We start from the raw sequence: 18,973 nt of genomic DNA on the forward strand, positions 1-18,973 counted from the left end.
CTTTGGAACGGCAGTGGAAGAGTTAATGGTTAATTTCAACGACCGTTGCGCTCATTCTTGTTTCTGACGTGGTGCAGGTGCAGGAGGAGAAAAGCAGAGATTTGCATTATCCATGCCACTTCCCACCTGGAGCCAGGCAGTGGACACACATGTGCTCCTCGGTCAGGGATTTTTATAATGCTGAGCTTTGCAGCTTGGCTGAGGAAGGAAGCCCAAACCACCAGACTAAACATCTCTCCTTCACTGCATGGCTGTGGGCTTGCTGCTTTGACACCTGTGGAGAGAGCACCTTCAGGCCCTGGGGGCGCTGTCTATGCACATTGGTTTGCGTTGTGCCGCTGGCCCGCTGACTTGCGAGTCCCAGAGTCTTGTGTACTTATGACAGATTCGACATCCATGGGCTGCTGGTGAGACCCAGGCTTTAGTGCCAGCTTCCCCAGCTGCAGGTTGACCCTGAAGAGTTGGTACACTCAAAATAGCATTTCTCTTGTCTAAGCGGCATTCACATGCAGCTTCAAAAAACACATTTGTATAGAGTTAGATGCTCTGGGCTCTGCAGCCTTGCCCAAACCCGACAGTAAGGAACTTTGCTCCTGTGTCCCAGAGCATTATGTCTCTGCCTCCCTGATTGCTTTCTGTTCTAGTTTACATTTCCCAAAGATCAGACGTAAGTTTTCCTGCTAGTCCGGGAACTCCATGAGGAACAGGGCACAGATCAGTCCACCAGTTCCCAGCTTCTGACTCTGAGAATGCAGGTTTGGTCAGGTCAGATCCCTGGCTGCGCTGGAAGTGGGGTAGTCACTCGGGAGCCTCAGGAAGTCTTTGTGGAGAAAGTTAAGTTTTTGGCTTTTACAAATGACAGGGGGGAATTGCCTGGGCAAATGTGGAGTCCTCGGAAGGAAACCCCAAAGTAAAAGTCAGAAACTGAAATGAGGGAAGAGTGCCTAAGAAAAGCCAGGGCAGGCTCTGTGTGGGCAGATGACTGTGACGTAATTGTCTGGGTGCACTGGGAGCGCTGTGGAAGGGGGTGGGGCTGGCGACAGGGAGCTGCAGCTGCTGGTGGCATCATGGGTGCACGGTGCCTGTTGCCCCCTGCAGCAGGGGGTGGAGGAAGACAAAGAATCCAGGTCTTAGAGCTACTCATTAGGCTCTCTTAGTCATCTGGTCACTCCATTCATTCTTCCATCTGTTTAGCACGTTGATGGAATACCCGCCTCTATGCCAGACCCTCTACAAGATACACTGAGTTAGGATTGTTTAACGGCAAGCAACAGAAATGGAATCTGGCTACCTTAAAAGAAAAAGGAATTTGCTGGAAGGTCACATGTACCCATAGAACCCAATTAAAGGTCAAGTAGCTGGTCCTCAGAAAGGACATGAAGGGCAGTGCCAGGAGTCTAGATTACAACGAACGGTCCATTTCTTCAGCACCCCGTTTTACTCCCTGCTACCACTCAGTTTAAGAGAGAAGGAGACCAGCTAACTAACCTTGCTTTTGTCAAGTGCCTCCACTCTGGGCAGGCAAATCCTGTTTACAGTCTCACCACTCGCCTGCAGGAGAAGGGCAGTTCCTTCAAAGAAATTCAAGGGGCTCGTTTCCAAAAGAAGACAGAAGTGCCTTGAGGACAAATGATTGCTAGTGCTCTAACAGTGTGTTAGAGGGGCCTGAGAGAGGGGTCACAACCTAAGCACAAGGATCAGCGAATGCTCTTCTGAGAGTACATTTGAACTAGGGTCTAAAGGATAAGTGGGAATTAAGCCAAGTAAAGAGGAGAGGACACATTTCAGACAGAAGAACACTTTTCTAAGAAAAAGTCTTATGTTGAGACAGCTCATGGTTATTTATTTATTATTATTATTATTATTATTATTATTATTATTCAAGGAAGTGAATGAAGACTGGAATGGCCTGAGCAGAGAGCACAGTAGGGAGGATAGTGCAAGATGGAGATGGAAGGGTAGGTAAAGGCCGAGCCACAAAAGTCCTTGTGGCACTACCAATATACCTGTTGGATTTTGCTTTGATGACTGTTTCTCGAAGGATGAGTGTGTTTGCCAAGTCAGCAGGATGAATGAAGGCACTGCAGATAGAGGAAACGCTGTCTGCAGTAGCTCTCAGGCAGAAAGGCCGCCCAAAGGGGAGTGGCAGAAGGTGAGCCAGGAGGACAGGTACAGACAGAGGAAGAGCTTGCCACACGGCCTAAGCAACAGTGCCGATCCAGCAAAAGCAGTGACCGCGCTGCAGGGAGAAGGATCTGTATTTAGAAATGAGAAAAGATACACCAAACAAGTCTTTCTTGGAGGACTGAATGGTAAACAAACAAAACAAAACAAAATGAGGACTGGGGGACAGGGTGCAGTTAAGTCTGATTTGCAGCATTTTGAGTTTGAGGTGACTGTGGGTCCCTTAGGAGCAATGTGTAGGGAATAACCAATGTGGGAAGGGGTTGGGAATAAGGTTTAAAAGCATGTATAAAGGCCTAGAGATGGTAAAGATACTTTGGAGGAAAATAAAGTAGCTGAGCCTGGCCAGAACATAGCATTTGGCAGGGACAGAGTGGGGTGATGCAGGAACTCCAAAAACTAGGTTGGAATGGTCACCATAGGTCAGATCCTGAAGGGCCTTATGAACCAAGACACTGGGATTCATTCTTAGAACAATAGAGGGCATTCAGAAGTTTTAAGCAAAGTTATTTTATTTATTTTTTATTTTTATTTATTTATTTTTTAAATGTTTTTAAAAAATTTTTTTAAAGATTTTATTTATTTGAGAGAGAGCATGAGAGGAGAGAGGTCAGCAGGAGTAGCAGACTCTCTGCCGAGCAGGGAGCCTGATGTGGGACTCGATCCCGGGACTCCAAGACTATGACCTGAGCCGAAGGCAGTCGCTTAACCAACTGAGCCACCCAGGTGCCCCTATTTTTAATTTTTTAAAAGATTTTTTAATTTACTTATTGACAGTGAAAGAGAGAAATCATAAGTAGACAGAGAGGCAGACAGAGAGGGGAAAGCAGGCTTCCTGGTGAGCAGAGAGCCCAATTCGGGGCTTGATCCCAGGATCCTGAGATCAGGACCTGAGCTGAAGGCAGAGGCTTAACTCACTGAGTGACCCAGGTGTCTCTTATTATTATTATTTTTTGTTGTTGTTAAGATTTTATTTATTTGACAACATAAGAAGGGAGAGCTGCAGAGGGAGAGAGAAAAGCAGGCCCCCCACTGAGCAGGGAGCCTGACATGAGCCTCGATCCCAGGACCCTGGCACCATGACTTGAGCTGAAGGCAGACACTTAACTGATTGAGCTGCCCAGGTGTCCCTTAAGCATAGTGGCTCAGTCAGTTAAGTGTCTGACATATGACATAACCATATTTGTCATGTAGAAAGATAGCTCTGGTCACATCAAGAAGAATCTGTTAGAGAGAGACAAGACAGGAGGCAGGTAATCCAAATGAGAGGTGAACCTGGCTTCTTAGTCAAGGAGAGTAAAAATGGACAAAAGTAAGTGGATTTGAGAGCCATTTAGAAGATGAAATTAAAAAGAAAAAAAAAACAGGGTAATTCATGCAGTGCAAGGTTTATAGCAGCATTATCTACAATAGCCAAATTATGGAAATAGCCCAAGTGTCCATTGACAGATGAATGGATAAAAAGGATGTGGTATATATACAATGGAATATTACTCAGCCATAAAAGGAGGAAAGCTTGCCATTTGCAAGGACGTGGATAGAGCTAGAGAGTGTTGTGGAAAGTGAAACAAGTCAGAAAAGAACAAATACCATATGATTTCATTTATTTGTGGAATTTAAGAAGCAAAACAAATGAGCCACGGGAAAAAAAGAGAGGCAAACCAAGAAACAGACTCTTAACTATAGAGAACAAACTGGTTATCAGACGTGAGGTGGGTGGGAGGTGGGGGAAATAGGTGATGGGGATTAAGGAGTGCACTTGTGATGAGCACTGGGTATTGTATGGAAGTGTTGAATTGCTATATTGTATACCTGAAATTAATATTACATCACACTGTATGTTAACTAACTGGAATTTAAATTAAAACTTCATTATTTTAAAGATTTTATTTGGGAGAGCGCGAGTGAGGTGAGAGAAAGTACAAGCCAGGCTGTGGAGAGGCAGAGGGATAAGCAGATTCCCTGCTGAGTAGGGAGCCCAACGTGGGATTCGTTCCCAGGACCCTGGGATCATGACCTGAGCTGAAGGCAGACAGTTATCAGAGTGAGGCATCCTTAAAGAACAACTTAAAAAAAAAAAAAAAAAAGACACGGTAATTAAATAGAAGGAAATAGGAATCAAGGAATTCTTTCAGGTTTCAAGCTTGGCGGCTGGGTAAATAGTGGTACCATTCATTAAGCCAGGGACTACAGGAGAAGAACCAGGTTCTACATGTGTGAGAATGGTGAAAGAGAACTCTGTATGGGGCAGCCTGAATTTCAGGTGTCTGTAGGAAGCAGATATGTCCAGCAGACAGCTGGATATACAAGTCTGGACCTCAGGAGAGAAAAACCTCAGACCGAAGACTGAGACTAAAATCCACCTTGCCTCCCATCTTAACCCTACAAAGCTTAAAAGCAAACCTTGAAAGGATCAAACGTTCTAAGTAATTTAACTGCACCTCAAAAATAAATAAGGAATGCACAAATATCCTGCACCCAACAAAGTAAGTTCACATGGCTGGCATCCCATCAAGAATGACCAGGCTCGGGCGCCTGGGTGGCTCAGTGGGTTAAGCCGCTGCCTTCGGCTCAGGTCATGATCTCAGGGTCCTGGGATCGAGTCCCGCATCGGGCTCTCTGCTCAGCAGGGAGCCTGCTTCCTCCTCTCTCTCTCTCTGCCTGCCTCTCTGCCTACTTGTAATCTCTCTCTGTCAAATAAATAAATAAATATTTAAAAAAAAAAAAAAAAAAAAGAATGACCAGGCTCACCTGCTCACCTGAAACTAATACAACACTGTATGTTAACTATACTGGAGTTAAAATGAAAAACTTATGGGTGCCTGGCTGGCTCAGTCTGTAGAGCATGTGACTCTTGATCTCAGGGTTATAAGTTTGAGCCCCACGTTAGGTAGAGATTGCCTTTTAAAAATCCTAAAAAAAATTAAATTAAAAACTTAAAAAATGTTTTATATATAATGACCAGGTAATTCAGAAAAGCATGAAAAAAAATAATCCATAATTAGGAGAAAAAACAGTCAATAGAAATAGACCTAGTGAGAGACGCCTGGGTAGCTCAGTTGGTTAAGTAGCTGCCTTTGGCTCAGGTCATGATCCCAGCGTCCTGGGATCGAGTCCCACATCGGGCTCCTTGCTCCGCAGGGAGCCTGCTTCTCCCTCTGCCTCTGCCTTCCACTCTGTCTGCCTGTGCTTGCTCTCACTCTCTCTCTCTCTGACAAATAAATAAATAAAATCTTTAAAAAAAAAAAAAAAAAGAAATAGACCTAGTGATAACAAGTGATAGAATTAGTAGGCAGAGACATTTGAAACATATACTATATCTTCAAGAAGATAGAAGAAAACATGAGAATATTAAGGAAAGACATTTAAGATATAAAAAAAGAAATTTAGAGGTAAAAAATAGCATTTGTGATGAAAACTATACCAAACCAATAAATAGTCAATTAGATACTGCAGAAGATAAGAGTGCTGAACTAGAAGATACTTTAATAGGAATTATCTAGAGTAAATACAGAGTGCAAAATTGCTGGGAAAAAAAAAAAGAACAGAGCACTTCAGTGAGTGGTGGAACGTCAGGCAGCCTAATACTTGTATTATTGGAACTCCCCTGAAAAGAGGGGAGAGCAGAAAAAATTTTGAAGAAATAATGGCTAGAAAATTTTCACATTTGATTAATATAGATCCAAGAAGCTCCGTGAACCCCAAACCCAGGAAAGGTGATGAAAAGATGAAAACTGCACCATAGCACATCATGAATACTCCCCCTTATGGTTCCAGGAAGCTGGCAACATGAGGTCTCACATGGCAGAGCCAGGCTTCAGGTCTTCTGGAAGGTGGAGGGAGGTGAGCCAGAGGGCAACATGAGAAAGATTTTAAAAGGAGATTGGTGTGGGGAAAAAAAAAATCCCACAGCAGCATGAGGATGAGAGGGAAAAAGTCCACTGCCCATTGTAACAGAGGCCCATTTGACATAGCCTGTGACCATACCTGTTGTTCCTCCCAGAGGTTAAGCTAGCTCTCAGTTTTCCAAAGACTTCCTACTGTTCCTGAGAGCCTGCCTTTGTCCGGGAGAGCACATTCCTTCTTCTGGAAAATGCTCGTAACCACATGTGTCCTGTGGGAATCATGATTCTTTAAAACCCTTGTCTCCTGTCACTGTAAGAGAGCAGGCGTGAGGAAACGGATGCACACCAGGCCACTCCTGAACCTTCCCTGGGAGTTTGGCTATTAGGAGCAGAAAGACCGAGTCTCTCTCTGTTTTCAGAGGCAAAGCTGAAGATGTGTGTCTGAAAGTTGCTGGCAGCATGTTTTCTGACAGGAAGGAAGCCGGTCAGGAAGAGTAATGGCTGAGGGAGGCCCAGTGGTGTTCCAGTCAACTTTCCATGGTCCCTGAAGCCCTCTGCACCTTGGTCCTTTCCACAGTTCAGTTGTGTGAACCATTAAATTGCCCTTTTTGCCTGAATTAGTGCAACCAGTGTATTGAACATTCAAGACACCTCAGGGAATAATCAAAGCTGACTTTATTTTGTCTCCCTGTGTCCCCTTAAAATGTTTTCAGTGTGGGAGGTCCAGAGAATTTTTTTGATACCTCTGAGGTGATAAAAATCCCATGGTCACATTGAGTCACCAATTCCAAAATTAGAGTATCCAGCCTTATGTAAGAGCCATAGCTTTCAATTCATTCAAAGCTACAGTGACTTTCCCTCCCTGCCCTCAGGGCTTTGTACCAGCAGGTGTCTGACCCTGGGAAGGCGATGTGCCCTGCTTGGCCTTCTCCTCCCCCTCCCACTCCTCCCCAGATGCTGGCTGCCGCTTCTGACCTCTTTGGAATCGCTGGGGAAAGGAGAGAGAGAATGGGAGCAGAAAAGACACAAGATCCTGTTCACACTCTCTCAGCTGCTGAGTGTTTAAAGCTAACGTTTCGGGCGCCTGGGTGGCTCAGTGGGTTAAAGCCTCTGCCTTCGGCTCAGGTCGTGATCCCAGGGTCCTGGGATCGAGTCCCGCATCGGGCTCTCTGCTCAGCGGGGAACCTGCTTCCTCCTCTCTCTCTGCCTGCCTCTCTGCCTACTTGTGATCTCTATTTGTCAAATAAATAAATAAAAATTTTAAAAAAAGCTAACGTTTGTGGGGTGCTCTGATAGGCATTTTAGAGACCCTCCTCCAACGAGGGACCTCTGCTTTGCAGTTCCCCTGAGAGGGGCAATGTGCCCACCAGAGCCTTGTCACTCCTTCTGCAGCTCCTGGACTTGGTGTCTGCCCCAGTGCTCTCTGCGGCAGCCCTGGCCACCCTCTGGACAGGTGTTTTGGAAGGGACCCCAAACAAACCCACACCAGCTCATTCACACATCCTTTTCTGCAACAAATCCTGGGAGCACTGGCCAGTTCTAACGCACCTCTCCTTTGCATCCAGCCCACCTTTCGTCCTTTACACCGGTCAGCTGGAAGTCGGGCACCGGAAGTCCGCCAGGTTCCCCACTCTCGAAGGGTCAAAGTGAAGCCTCCCTCCCCAGGCGTGAGGGAGAGACGAATACTGCCCATCCTGCCCCTTCAGTGAGATGGAGTCCCTAGCACAGCTCTCTCCAGGGAAGCAGTTCAAATTCTCCCTCCTTAATTGCTCAGAGCCGGTTACTTTTATATTTGGTGGAGGGAGGAGGGCCTTTCGAATTATGTAGCAAGCTCTCAGATATTTTTTACAGCTCAGTCTAGAACCTCACTTTAGTGTCTGAAGTGTATCATCCCACAGGCTTGGCTGAAAATTTTTTTTTTTAAAGAGACCAAGCGAGTGAGCGAGCAGTGGGGCGAGGGTGGGGTGGCTCAGAGGGAGACTGAGAATCCTAAGCAGCCTCCAGGCCCAGTGCAGAGCCTGACTCGGAGCTGGATCTCACGACCCTGAGATTGCAACCCAAGCCGAAGTCCAGGGTCGGACGCCTCACAGACTGAGCCACCCAGGTGCCCCTGAAATGCTCTTTTTAGTGTGCTATTAGATTATTGATTCGGATACATGACTGTCGTGATCAAATAGTCCCGGTAATAACAGTCAGCAGACACTTAGGGACCATCGACCAGGTGCAGCCACAAAAGAGAAATGTTTCCAGTCCTCATGGGCTGCCAGCCTAGGACAGAGTTTATAGACAGAGAGTCCACTGGCTGAGAGTCCTGCCTGGGGACATATTTTGGGTAATCCTCCTACTAATCTTTAAATTTTCCTTGAATGTACTGTTAATAGTTACACACTTGAGGGTTTACCTTTAAAGAATTCTTCGCTTTAAAAAAAAAAAAATCAGAACGTGGCAATGCTGGGCCTGCATCACTGGCTGCCTTTGTTATCTGGCGCTGGTGGAGACCCCCCTCCTTCGGCGAAGCATGGAGTCTCCAGATGGGCTCCACTCCCTCTTGGCTCTGTGACCCGAAGGCAATGTCAGTTGCCATTTATCACTTTTGGGCTCACACAGTTACCTTTCCTTAAATTACAGAGTTAAATGAAATATCTCTGGTACTCAGAGCAAGAGCAAAGACAACAGTCCAGGAGAGCCACGAAGGGAATTTCTTTAGAAACACAAAGTCTAATTATCTATTTAATATGCAGTTAGCATGTGTATGTGGGAAACCAAACTTAAGACACCACTGGAAAATAATCTGTAGACTTTATGGCTACTGTACAAAAATGCACAGTGAGAAAAAGACATTTCAACAGGATTTGTTTTCAGTGCAGCTAAAATCAGTAGTATGAGTTACTATGGGAGAGTATCACATTCCCCCTCCTTCCCTCGTTTGTGTTATGTTCTTACTTGGCCCTGACATCTGAGTTTGCAATAAGGGGAAAACATTCTCTGGTGTCTGGAAGGAACCAGCCAAAGCATGGATTCAGTGTAGGTCCAGGGAAGTCTTAGCTTGGGCCCGAGGAGCCATAGCAGGCTGGTCGCCCCAAGGTTATGACCACGTGGGGAAAACCAACAGGTGTGGGCACATTAATGAGATTTTCTTTTTCTTTTTTTTTTAATGGAATGACGAATAGTCTTGCTGGAAGAGTATTAACCTTCGAAACTAACTCTTTTTGCAAATTTTGTTTTCAGTTTATTTTTAAAATTGAAGCCTTTTTTTTTCCTTGCTGACTTTTATAGATTCCTGATATATTAGGCAGTCTCCCATCCACTTATCTGAGTTAGAGCAAAAACAGAATTATTTTGAGGAAAGGCTTTGACTGCCCGAGCGTATTCTCCTGGGAGGCCAGCTTCTGTTGGGCTGTGTGTCCTAGTTGGTATCTTCAGTTTCAAGAAGAGGAGTTACTCTCTTATGGCAGCTCTGCTGCTTAAGAAAGAGTTCAAATCCAGGCCTTACTTGGCTTTGCAGAATGGGTCCTTCGAGGTACTTGTCAGTATGTGTAACTCCTCTTGGCTCTTCTTTGCTTATTAAAGACCAAGTTCCTCCAAAGCCTTGCCTCATGGTGTTTTTCATTTAGTTGTTTGGTTTCAGTATTCTCTTTTATCCTCTGGTGAAGCCAGGCCAACTGAGAGCTACATTCATAGGCTGCCTTATTTTGATGTAGCCACTCTACACACACACACATACAAACACACACACTTTGCAATCATTGAACAAAGGTACAAGAAATCACTTTACGGCAATTCTCAAGTCTTTGTAGCATGAATAACTGTGATTCTCTTGGTTTATTTTATGAACACTATAAACCATTTGATCAGTGCTTTGCACATAGCTTTTGCTAATGCTGAAGAAATCTTGGGGTGGGGTAAATCTGTAACCTTCCTCCAGCAAGCACATAGGACCTTATAGGTCATCCGGTTTTGGTATTCTTGTCCTGGTTGTATTTTGTTATTTTTCTTATGCTTGTTTTCCCCTTTGGTCCGATATCTTCTTTTTAAAAAATCTTGTACTTCCTGCAACTTTGTAAAACTACTTCAACTTCATTTTACAATGAGGGAAGATGTAAACTGTCCAGGATTTATCAGTTGTTGTAGACATCTTACAACTTATTTTCAGATTTCATTTTCAGTTCCCTAATATTTATGTAACTAGATCTGTCAAGTCTTTGTGGCTGTCATGAAGAGGCTGAGTTCATTGCCATGGATTTGAAGACCCCTTGGCTATGGAGTGAAGATGTAGTGAACACGACTGCTTCAGCAAAAATTATGATTCGAGCTTAGAGGAAGCAGAGATTGCTTCTGGCCCTGTTACTTCTCCGGGGGTCCAGTTTTGTGGTTTAAGTTAAGTGTCAGTCAAGTACCACATTTAAACAGGAAGGCAGTTACATGCCAGCATAGGACTGTTGGCTTAGAGGGTCTGGAAAACACCTGGCATTGAACCTGGTCCTTCATAAAACAGGTGTTCAGCAGTTCTCTGACGTAAATTTAGTCGTGACTTATGTGTTTGGCTCTGTTCCTTGAGCAGTTGTCTGTCCCATGGTCTGTGTCTGGGAAATGCAACCTGCTCATGTCAGCAGTGGCTTGACTCCGGTGACATTTTCTGCTTTTCTTTTTCAGAGTATGATCGGTTGGGTTTCCTCCTGAAGCTGGACTCCAAGCTGTGAGTAGAATACAAAAGCGCCTTAATTCTGTGGTAGAGATGTCTGTGGGAGCTGGGTTCCAACTTCAAAGGGTCACGTGCTCTGCCCCTTGTCTATTGGGGAACTCCCTGGGGTATCTGGCCTCAGTCTGCCAGCAGACTCTTGGGGCATGTAGCACTTGCAGGGGCCCAGAGAGGATGGGATTGTGGGTGCAAAGATAAGGCCTGAGACTTGGCTGGCATGGATAGCTCCTGCCAGGTTCGGGGGACAAGGAGTCCCCCGGGAAGGCTTCTACTACAGAGCAGAGGATGGTTGAGTATGGTTGAGTTGCAGCAGGAAGCAGTGACCAGGCAAAGATGTCCTGCAGCCTGGCGTGCAAAGCCTTCTGTGATCAGACCCCCTCCCCCGCAGTAGTTCCTGTCCCTCTGCCGCAGGCAAACCCTCCATTCCCCTCTACCTCGGCTTGTGCTTATTATCTGTGCCTGTGCTGCCCTTTCCTTGCTGCCCACCTCGGAAAACTCAAAGACTGCCTCTTTCCTACACAAAATTCATGATCTCTTCCGTGATGCTTCCTTTGTCACCAGTGATCTCATCGTACTATAATTAACTGTGTGATAATTGTCAATTTATTAAGAGCACGGGCTTGGTGCCAGGCTCGCTTGGTTGGAATCCTGGATTGCCATTTCCTTTCTTTGTCATTTGGGGCAAACTCCTGAGCCAGTTTGAGCCTCAGCTCCATCTGTAAGATGGGGACACCAATATGCCTACCTCCCAGGGTTATGGTAAGGATTTAATGGAAATGATTAATTCATATGGATTTTCAACGACAGAGTGTCTAATCCTCTGTTCTGGCCTTCTTGGTCTCTCTAGCACCTAACCAGGGCTGGGGTGTTTGTGAGGTGCTGGATAAACCTGGACCGTGGCTGTGTGGATAGATGCATGAAGGACAGGTGGATGACCGTGCACTTCCCCTTTAGGCTGGGGTGCCTCGAGATGGGGCTGCAGCCATTCTGTGTGTCTGTGCCCTGCATGGCTCCTTGCGCCTGGCTGGTTTGCAGTAAATGGTTGCAAAACCGCCGGTGGCTCGTTTTGGTTATCCGTCCTCTTTGTGCACCCATGGCCCTTGTTCCGTCCCAGATGGATGTGGAAGATGGGAATTCTGTTTCCTTCCTTTCCTCCCTTGCATGAGCCCTTGACCATAGCTTGTGACGGTGATGACTGCACATGCACACGAGACATTGAATCTGGGGCTCTCCGGCTTTCCCACTGAATTGTCCAGCCTCTAGGCCTGTTTCATGGTTGTCTGGCTTTGTGGTTCTTGTACCTCGTACTGTGAGTTCAGGCATCGTAATTCTCCCAGCTTTTACACATCACGGAGGCAGCCCCAAGGGAAGGATGGTCTGCTCTTTACACCAGGTGAGCAGAGAGATGTCAGCCACATGTTAACATCTGGGCAATGGGGCCCAGTCATGCTAGAAAGCCACAGGCTATCCCCTTGGAAAAGTTCTTAATTTAGTGCTCTGGGCGAAAAAGAAGTCAAGCATAAGCTGTAAACAAGTGAAATGCCACCAGAATGGAAGAGATGTAGTGATTTACCAAGTCAGATCACATTGATGAACAAAAGGCATGTTTCCTAGGACATATTAACTACAGTATTTAAACTGTCTCCAGCAATGTAAGGAGGGAAATTAGGAGGACAGTCCTGTCGCTGCTGAGCTGGCTAGTACATGGTGGGCTGTTGTGCGGCTCTCTGTTGCCCACCAGGCCAGGCCCATGAACCATTTGAGTCAACTTGGTCTTTAGCCTAGGGAATAACTCACAAGTTAAGGTACAAACTAGAATGTTTCTGCCTCTGATTGCAAAGACTTCTCCAGTCCAGTGCTTATCTTCAGAAGAAAGCGTAGCCATGTGCGAATGATTTTTATCTGCTTCCAGGGAAAAGTTTCCAAGTTCAGGGTTCTGAGCTCTGGAGGTGATCCCTTAGCAGTGGCCGGATCTCCTCTTCTGAAGTAGCCTCCTGCTGGATTGCGTTCTACTTCTTTTTTTTTTTTTTTAAATATTTTATTTATTTATTTGACAGAGAGAAATCACAAGTAGTCAGAGAGGCAGGCAGAGAGAGAGAGAGAGGGAAGCAGGCTCCCTGCTGAGCAGAGAGCCTGATGTGGTACTCGATCCCAGGACCCTGAGATCATGACCTGAGCCGAAGGCAGCGGCTTAACCCACTGAGCCACCCAGGCACCCCACGTTCTACTTATGAAGTACAGGAGGGAACACGGACTTGAATCAGAAGGGCTAGATTTAAAATCTGCCCCTGATGCTTAGAATTACATGACTGTAGATAATTTGTCTGAGTTCTCTGAAAACCGTGTTTCCTTATGAAAAACACAGATGATAATACCTGCCTCCCAAGGTTTTTAGGAAGAATAGAAGAAAGGCTTGTATAAAATATGAATACATTTATAAATGTAAGAATTTCTTTTTATTTGTCTTGATTGAATTTGTTTAGATTTTGAAATATTTAATTTTCTAAAGTAAACCTTTTTTTTTTTAGAGAATTAAGTTTTAAAATTGAATTATAGTTGACACACGATGTCACATTAGCTTCGGGTGTACAACATAGTGATTTGAAGAGTCTGTATGTTATGCTTTGCCTACGGCAAGTGTATCTACAATCTGTCACTATACTTCTGGAGTATAGGAATGCATATGTTCTGGAAAATTTTCAGGCATTATCTTTTTAAATATTGCCTTTGCCCACTCTCTCTTTACTCCCCTTTAATCAGTTTAAATGTTAGACCTTCTCATTCTAGCCTCCAGGTCCACCATCATCTCTTCCCTATTTTTCCATCTCTTGATCCTTTCCACATTAAACTGGAATCCCAAAGGACTCCGCGTAGGATGAACTAGAAGGAAACCTGCACTTCTCCACCAGAAAAGGTTGCCAGAACTCTGAGTGGATCAGGGCCATAAGTTAATAAAAAGTGACACTTGGTATTTGCAGCCAAGTGATCTATGGAATCTTGAGCCACGAACTTTAAGTATATGAAAGTTTAAGGTAGTCTAGACTGGCAGTGCCACCAAGGTCTTGGCAGAGGCAAATGTAAGTCTGCTCTGGAGGAAGACGTGAGCTCCTTGCAAATAACCTTTCAAGGAAATGAACAGTAAAAACAAATAAGTGCACGAGGAAATAAGGCTCCATTAGTGAGAACCATGAAAAACCCCAGACAACAGAGGGGGACCCACAAAGACTTGTGAAATTGGAATTACCAGACACAATTGATAAAGCAGTTACATATATACTATATTTAAAGAAACAAAGACAAGATTGAAGTATGTATTACATACATGGAATAGGAGATTATGAAAAAACAAAATATTAGATTGGAAAAACGAAACTTCTAGAATTGAAAAACACATTTAGTAAAATTAAAAAGTCAGTAGGAGGGGCATCTGGGTGGCTCAGTGGGTTAAAGCCTCTGCCTTCGGCTCAGGTCATGATCCCAGGGTCCTAGGATCAGGCCCCACATCGGGCTCTTCTCTCCACAGGGGGCCTGCTTCCTCCTCCCTCTCTGCCTGCTTCTCTGCCTACTTATGATCTCTGTCTGTCAAATAAATAAATAAAATCTTAAAAAAAAAAAAGGCAGTAGGATTTAGCAGTAGATAGATAGACCTGAAGACCGTGTGAGTGAATGGAAAGATAAGTCAGAAGAAATGATCTGTAATGGGTTGGCCAACTTTTTCTGTAAGGGCCAGATGGTTACCATTTTAGCCAATGTTGGCTTTATTGTTTCTGTTGCAACTACTCAGCTCTGCTGCTGTAACATAAAAGCAGCCAGGGGCAGCACGTAGACAAATGAGTAGGTCTGTGTTCCAAAGAAATTTCATTTATGGACACTGAAATTTTAATATGATTTTTATGTACCATGAAATAGTCTGATTTTTTTTTTTCCTCAGCTATTACAAGTAATTCTTAACTCATGGGCCTTAAGAAAAACAAGATAGTGGATTGGATTTGGCCACAAATCCTAGTTGCCTTAATTGAGAGTTCTGCACAGATAGAGCTGCGTGAAAATTGTCTCCCCACCTCAGGTGCATTTCATTCTTGAAATCCTATTACACAGAAATACTCTTAATTAAAATGTTTCTATATCTGATGATTCTCCACAAATCTGGGAGTAGATGTTTTGGATTTTTTTTGAGGGGGGGGGTGGGGGTTTCACTATATTCTCTTAATTATATCTCTGTGGAGAAAAATAGTTTAATATTTCTTTTGGGAATTCCCTGCTGCTTGTGTTAGAGGACAAAATCACGTGTCAGCACTACAAAAGTTGTTCAGAATAATTACATGTAGTGAGCTGTATGAAACCTTTTAGCTGCAAGCTATGATGTTCAGGAGGGCAATGGTTTTTGGTGGTTAAAACTTTGGGTGTCAGACATGGGATTTTTAAAGCCCAATTCCATGTCTTACTAATTATAATCTTGAGTGAGTTATAAAGTGGGGATAATACTAATCATCCAAGGATACGATTCAGCTTATCTGTGTCTGCTGAACTGGGAAGGGTATAACCCCAAAATGAGACTTGAACCTCAGCTTACCTCCTGCTCCCTGTCCCAAATTTTCATTTTTTTTCACTTATTCACTTAGCAAATATTTCTTTAAAAAAAAAATATTTATTTATTTGAGAGAGAAAGAGTGTGTGTGCGTGAGCAGGGAGAGGTGCAGAGAGAGGGGTAGAGGGAACCCCAAGCAGACTTCCTGCTGACAGTGGAGCCTGACCCAGGGCTTAATCTCATGACCCCGAGATCATGACCAAGAGTTTGACACTCAGCTGACTGAGTGTGCCGCCCAGGTGCCCCGGAAGTATTTCTTGAGGACCAGCTATGCTCTTTGTAACTGACATAAAACTGGTAATTCTGAGCCAAACAGATGACCTTAGAAGCGTGATTGGAAAGGGTGTGTTGTGAGCTAGAGACTTGGTGAATGGGAAGGGAGTAAATGAGAACAGTGCGGGGGAGCCGTAGGGGGTAGTGTTTCTGGATAGTGTCAGCAATGAATGGGTTTTTGTTTTTTATTTTATCTGATCAGAATGACATAAGTGGTGGCTTGAGAGCCTAGATGGAGTGCAGAGAGGCTACAAAGGCTCCTCAGCTGGATGGGGAAGACAAGAATGAACAGCCTTGGGTGCCTGGGTGGCTCAGTTGTTAAGTGTCTGCCTTTGGCTCGGGACATGATACTGGGGTCCTGGGATGGAGCCCTGCCTCGGACTCCCTGCTTGCCAGGAAGCCCGCATTCCCTCTCCCACTCCCCCTGTTCGTGTTCCTGCTCTTGCTGTTTCTCTGTCAAATAAATAGATAAAAATCTTTTAAAAAAAGAAAAGAAAGAGCAGCCTCCATCACACAAGGCTGGAGAGGAAATGGGGGGAGTCCCAGGTTTCTGTGAGAGCAGCAGATGGAAGGCACGTTCACCGAAGAAGCTGAAGATGTAAAGGGACAAGACTTCACAGATCACAATGGAAAGTTGGCATCGTACAGGCAGGGAGAAGCGGGAGACGGGGCCGAGAAGAAGCAGAGAACAGTGACTTACGCATGAGGAACCCGACAAGGACATCATTGAGGGACCGAACAAGAAAAGCCAGGATGTGAGGCTGCCCCAAGATTGCCCAAGGATTAATCTTGTGTTCCCCTGGGGTGGGCGTGGGGGACGCTCAGGCTCTCAGTGTACTCCGCTACAGCTTGATGGGATGATACCTGTAGGGGGAAAGGAGGCAGTCTGGTTCCTGGGGAGGCTCTGGATTCTCTAAAAGTCCGCTGTTCAAAGTTGGGGTTCCTGAGGAAAGGCTCAGGGCTGCCGGCTTCTGCCCCAACAGGGAGGTGAGCAGTTTCCTCTTTTATTCAACCCCTGTCTTGAGCAGCTTCAGTGTGTCAAGCAAGGTTCTGTTCTATGAGAATCTCCCAGTGAGCAAGATAGTCATTAAACAAAAAGCGTAACTGAGGAGTAAAGTTTTCAGTATCTTGGAAGGTGAGAAGTGGCACCGCAGAAAATAGAGCCGGACATGGGAACGCTGGAGGAGAGATGATGAGTTTGAATGCGGTTGTCAGGAGAGACCCCATTGGAGGGTGACATTTGAGCGAGACCTCAAAGGAAGAGAGAGCGTTGGGCCCACCAGTAATCTGGAGGCAGATAATCTGGAGGCCCACCAGTAATCTGGAGCACAGAGCCTGAAGGAAATCTCACTTACGAGGGATGTGACACCAGCAGCCAAGAATCTGCCTTTGATTCTGGTGGAGAGAGGAGCCACCAGAGCCTCGAAGGAGCCCTCCCCTGGTGCCCAGGTAGGTGGGTGTCCTGAGCGCATGACAGCCTTCAGGGAGCTGACTTAGCTAAGCGGGGGTTTCAGCTCAGTGTGGGTAGGTGCCCTGTGCTCTGGAAGGGTCCGGCTGTTGCCAGCATGTGGTGTGCTGTAGTCACCATGTGGGCGAGAGCACGGGACTGGAGTGCTCAGTCTGCTTTCGTAAGGAATTCTCTGTGAAGACACAAAAATACGAAAGCCAAAACCAATCATTTTTAACCTCCAAAGGCTTGTGAAAATGCAGGTCATCTGTGAAAGGCCTACAAACCTGGGACAGTCTAAAATATACCCCGAGGCCTAGTTTGCTGTTTCCTGCACCGCCTTCCAAGTTCCCTATAGATACACCGGGAGACTGTTGATTGAACACGTAGTATATGCCTGATGCTGTACTTGGCACTTTCTGGGTTACCCGTCCTCACCACAGCTGCTTAGAAGACCTCACCAGTCCCGTGGCTTAGATCCCCTGTCATCCGAAGCTGATGACTCCTGAACATATAGTACAAGCCTGGTCCTCCTTACCCTGCTTCAGAATCATTTACCCAGTTGCTTCCTTTACGTGGGTGTATAAGCATCTCACACTTCACAGGTCTAGAACCAAACTCTGGATTCACACCCCATGCTCCAGAATCTTCCCTAACCCAGTACATGGGAACTTCATCCTTCCAGTTGCTTGGGTCAAAAACCTTAGCGTCGGGGCGCCTGGGTGGCTCAGAGGGTTAAGCCTCTGCCTTCGGCTCAGGTCATGGTCTCAGGGTCCTGGGATCGAGTCCCGCATCGGGCTCTCTGCTCAGCAGGGAGCCCGCTTCCCCCTCTCTCTCTCTGCCTGCCTCTCTGCCTACTTGTGATCTCTCTCTGTGTGTCAGATAAGTAAATTAAAAAAAAAAAATCTTAAAAACAAACAAAGAAACCTTAGCATCATGTCTTTGACACTAACCATCAGCAAAACCTGTCAGCTTTACCTTAAATATCTGGAGATCCAGCCACTTTTCACTCCCTCTTCCACCATCACTCTGTCCAGATAACCACCAGCTCCTACATGATAGCACTCCTGCCTGCTTTCACGCTTGCGTCCTGGTGGGCTAGTTCCACACTTGAAGCCAAAGTGATCCATCCTGTTAAGTGCAAGATAGACTCAGTTCTCCTGTGCTCAGAACTCCCCCAGGGCTCCCCATTTCTCTTGTGAGAGTTTTTACCACTCTCAGCCAAGGTCCTTCCTCGGTCTAGACCCCTGTTATCTTACCACTCCCCCTGTTTATTATGCTATACTGGGCTCCTGACTGTGCCTCCAGGCACATTCCTGCCTCCAACTCTTGGCATTTGCTCAGATCTTTGCCTGGGATGCTCTTCCCAAGACATCTGCAGAGACTGCCTCACCTTTTCAGACCTTAGCTCAAGTGTCCCCTGCTCATCCCACTTAAAGTTGTAACCCTAACCTCTGTTGGCATTCCCCATCCCCCTACTGTGCCATTTTTCTCCGGAGTGTTTCTCCCTGTTGGAAATCTATGTTTTATCTACTTACTTGTCTAGAGGGAGGGCAGATGGAAGGGGTTTGTCTGTTTTTTCACTACTACATCTTAGCACCTAAAACAGAATTACCAGCACCTGGTAGTTCTCAGGAAACATTTGTTGAATGAATGAATTGGTGGACAATTCTATAAAGTAGGTGGTATTTTTTTTTTTAAGATTTTATTTATTTGAGAAAGAGCAAAAGAGAGAGAGCATGAGAGCAGGGGGAAGGGACAGAGGGAGAGGGAGAAGCAGACTCCCCACTGAGCAAGAAACTTGATGTGGGACTCTGATCCCAAGGACCCTGCGATCATGACCTGAACTGAAGGCAAACACTTTAACTGACCTAGCCACCCAGGCACCCCAGAAATAGGTGGTATTTAAATGCATTTTTTAAAAAGATTTTATTTGT

The 18,973-nt window shown here is 45.5% G+C and overlaps 1 protein-coding gene across 14 annotated transcripts in view; it reads left to right on the plus strand.

Moving 5' to 3' along the window:
* Positions 1–18,973, plus strand: part of ST3GAL3 (ST3 beta-galactoside alpha-2,3-sialyltransferase 3) — a 192,841-nt gene that overhangs the window by 82,482 nt on the left and 91,386 nt on the right. For all 14 annotated transcript variants that reach the window (XM_045064370.1, XM_045064372.1, XM_045064371.1 and 11 more), the window contains one exon: positions 10,683–10,725. In XM_045064370.1, coding sequence (XP_044920305.1) covers positions 10,683–10,725 — 43 coding nt within the window. The remainder of the gene's footprint in view (positions 1–10,682; positions 10,726–18,973) is intronic.

Source organism: Mustela putorius, unplaced genomic scaffold, assembly GCF_011764305.1.
Source record: "Mustela putorius furo isolate JIRA1106 unplaced genomic scaffold, ASM1176430v1.1 tig00003853_pilon_pilon_pilon, whole genome shotgun sequence".
In the NCBI taxonomy this organism is placed as follows: Eukaryota; Metazoa; Chordata; class Mammalia; order Carnivora; family Mustelidae; genus Mustela; species Mustela putorius.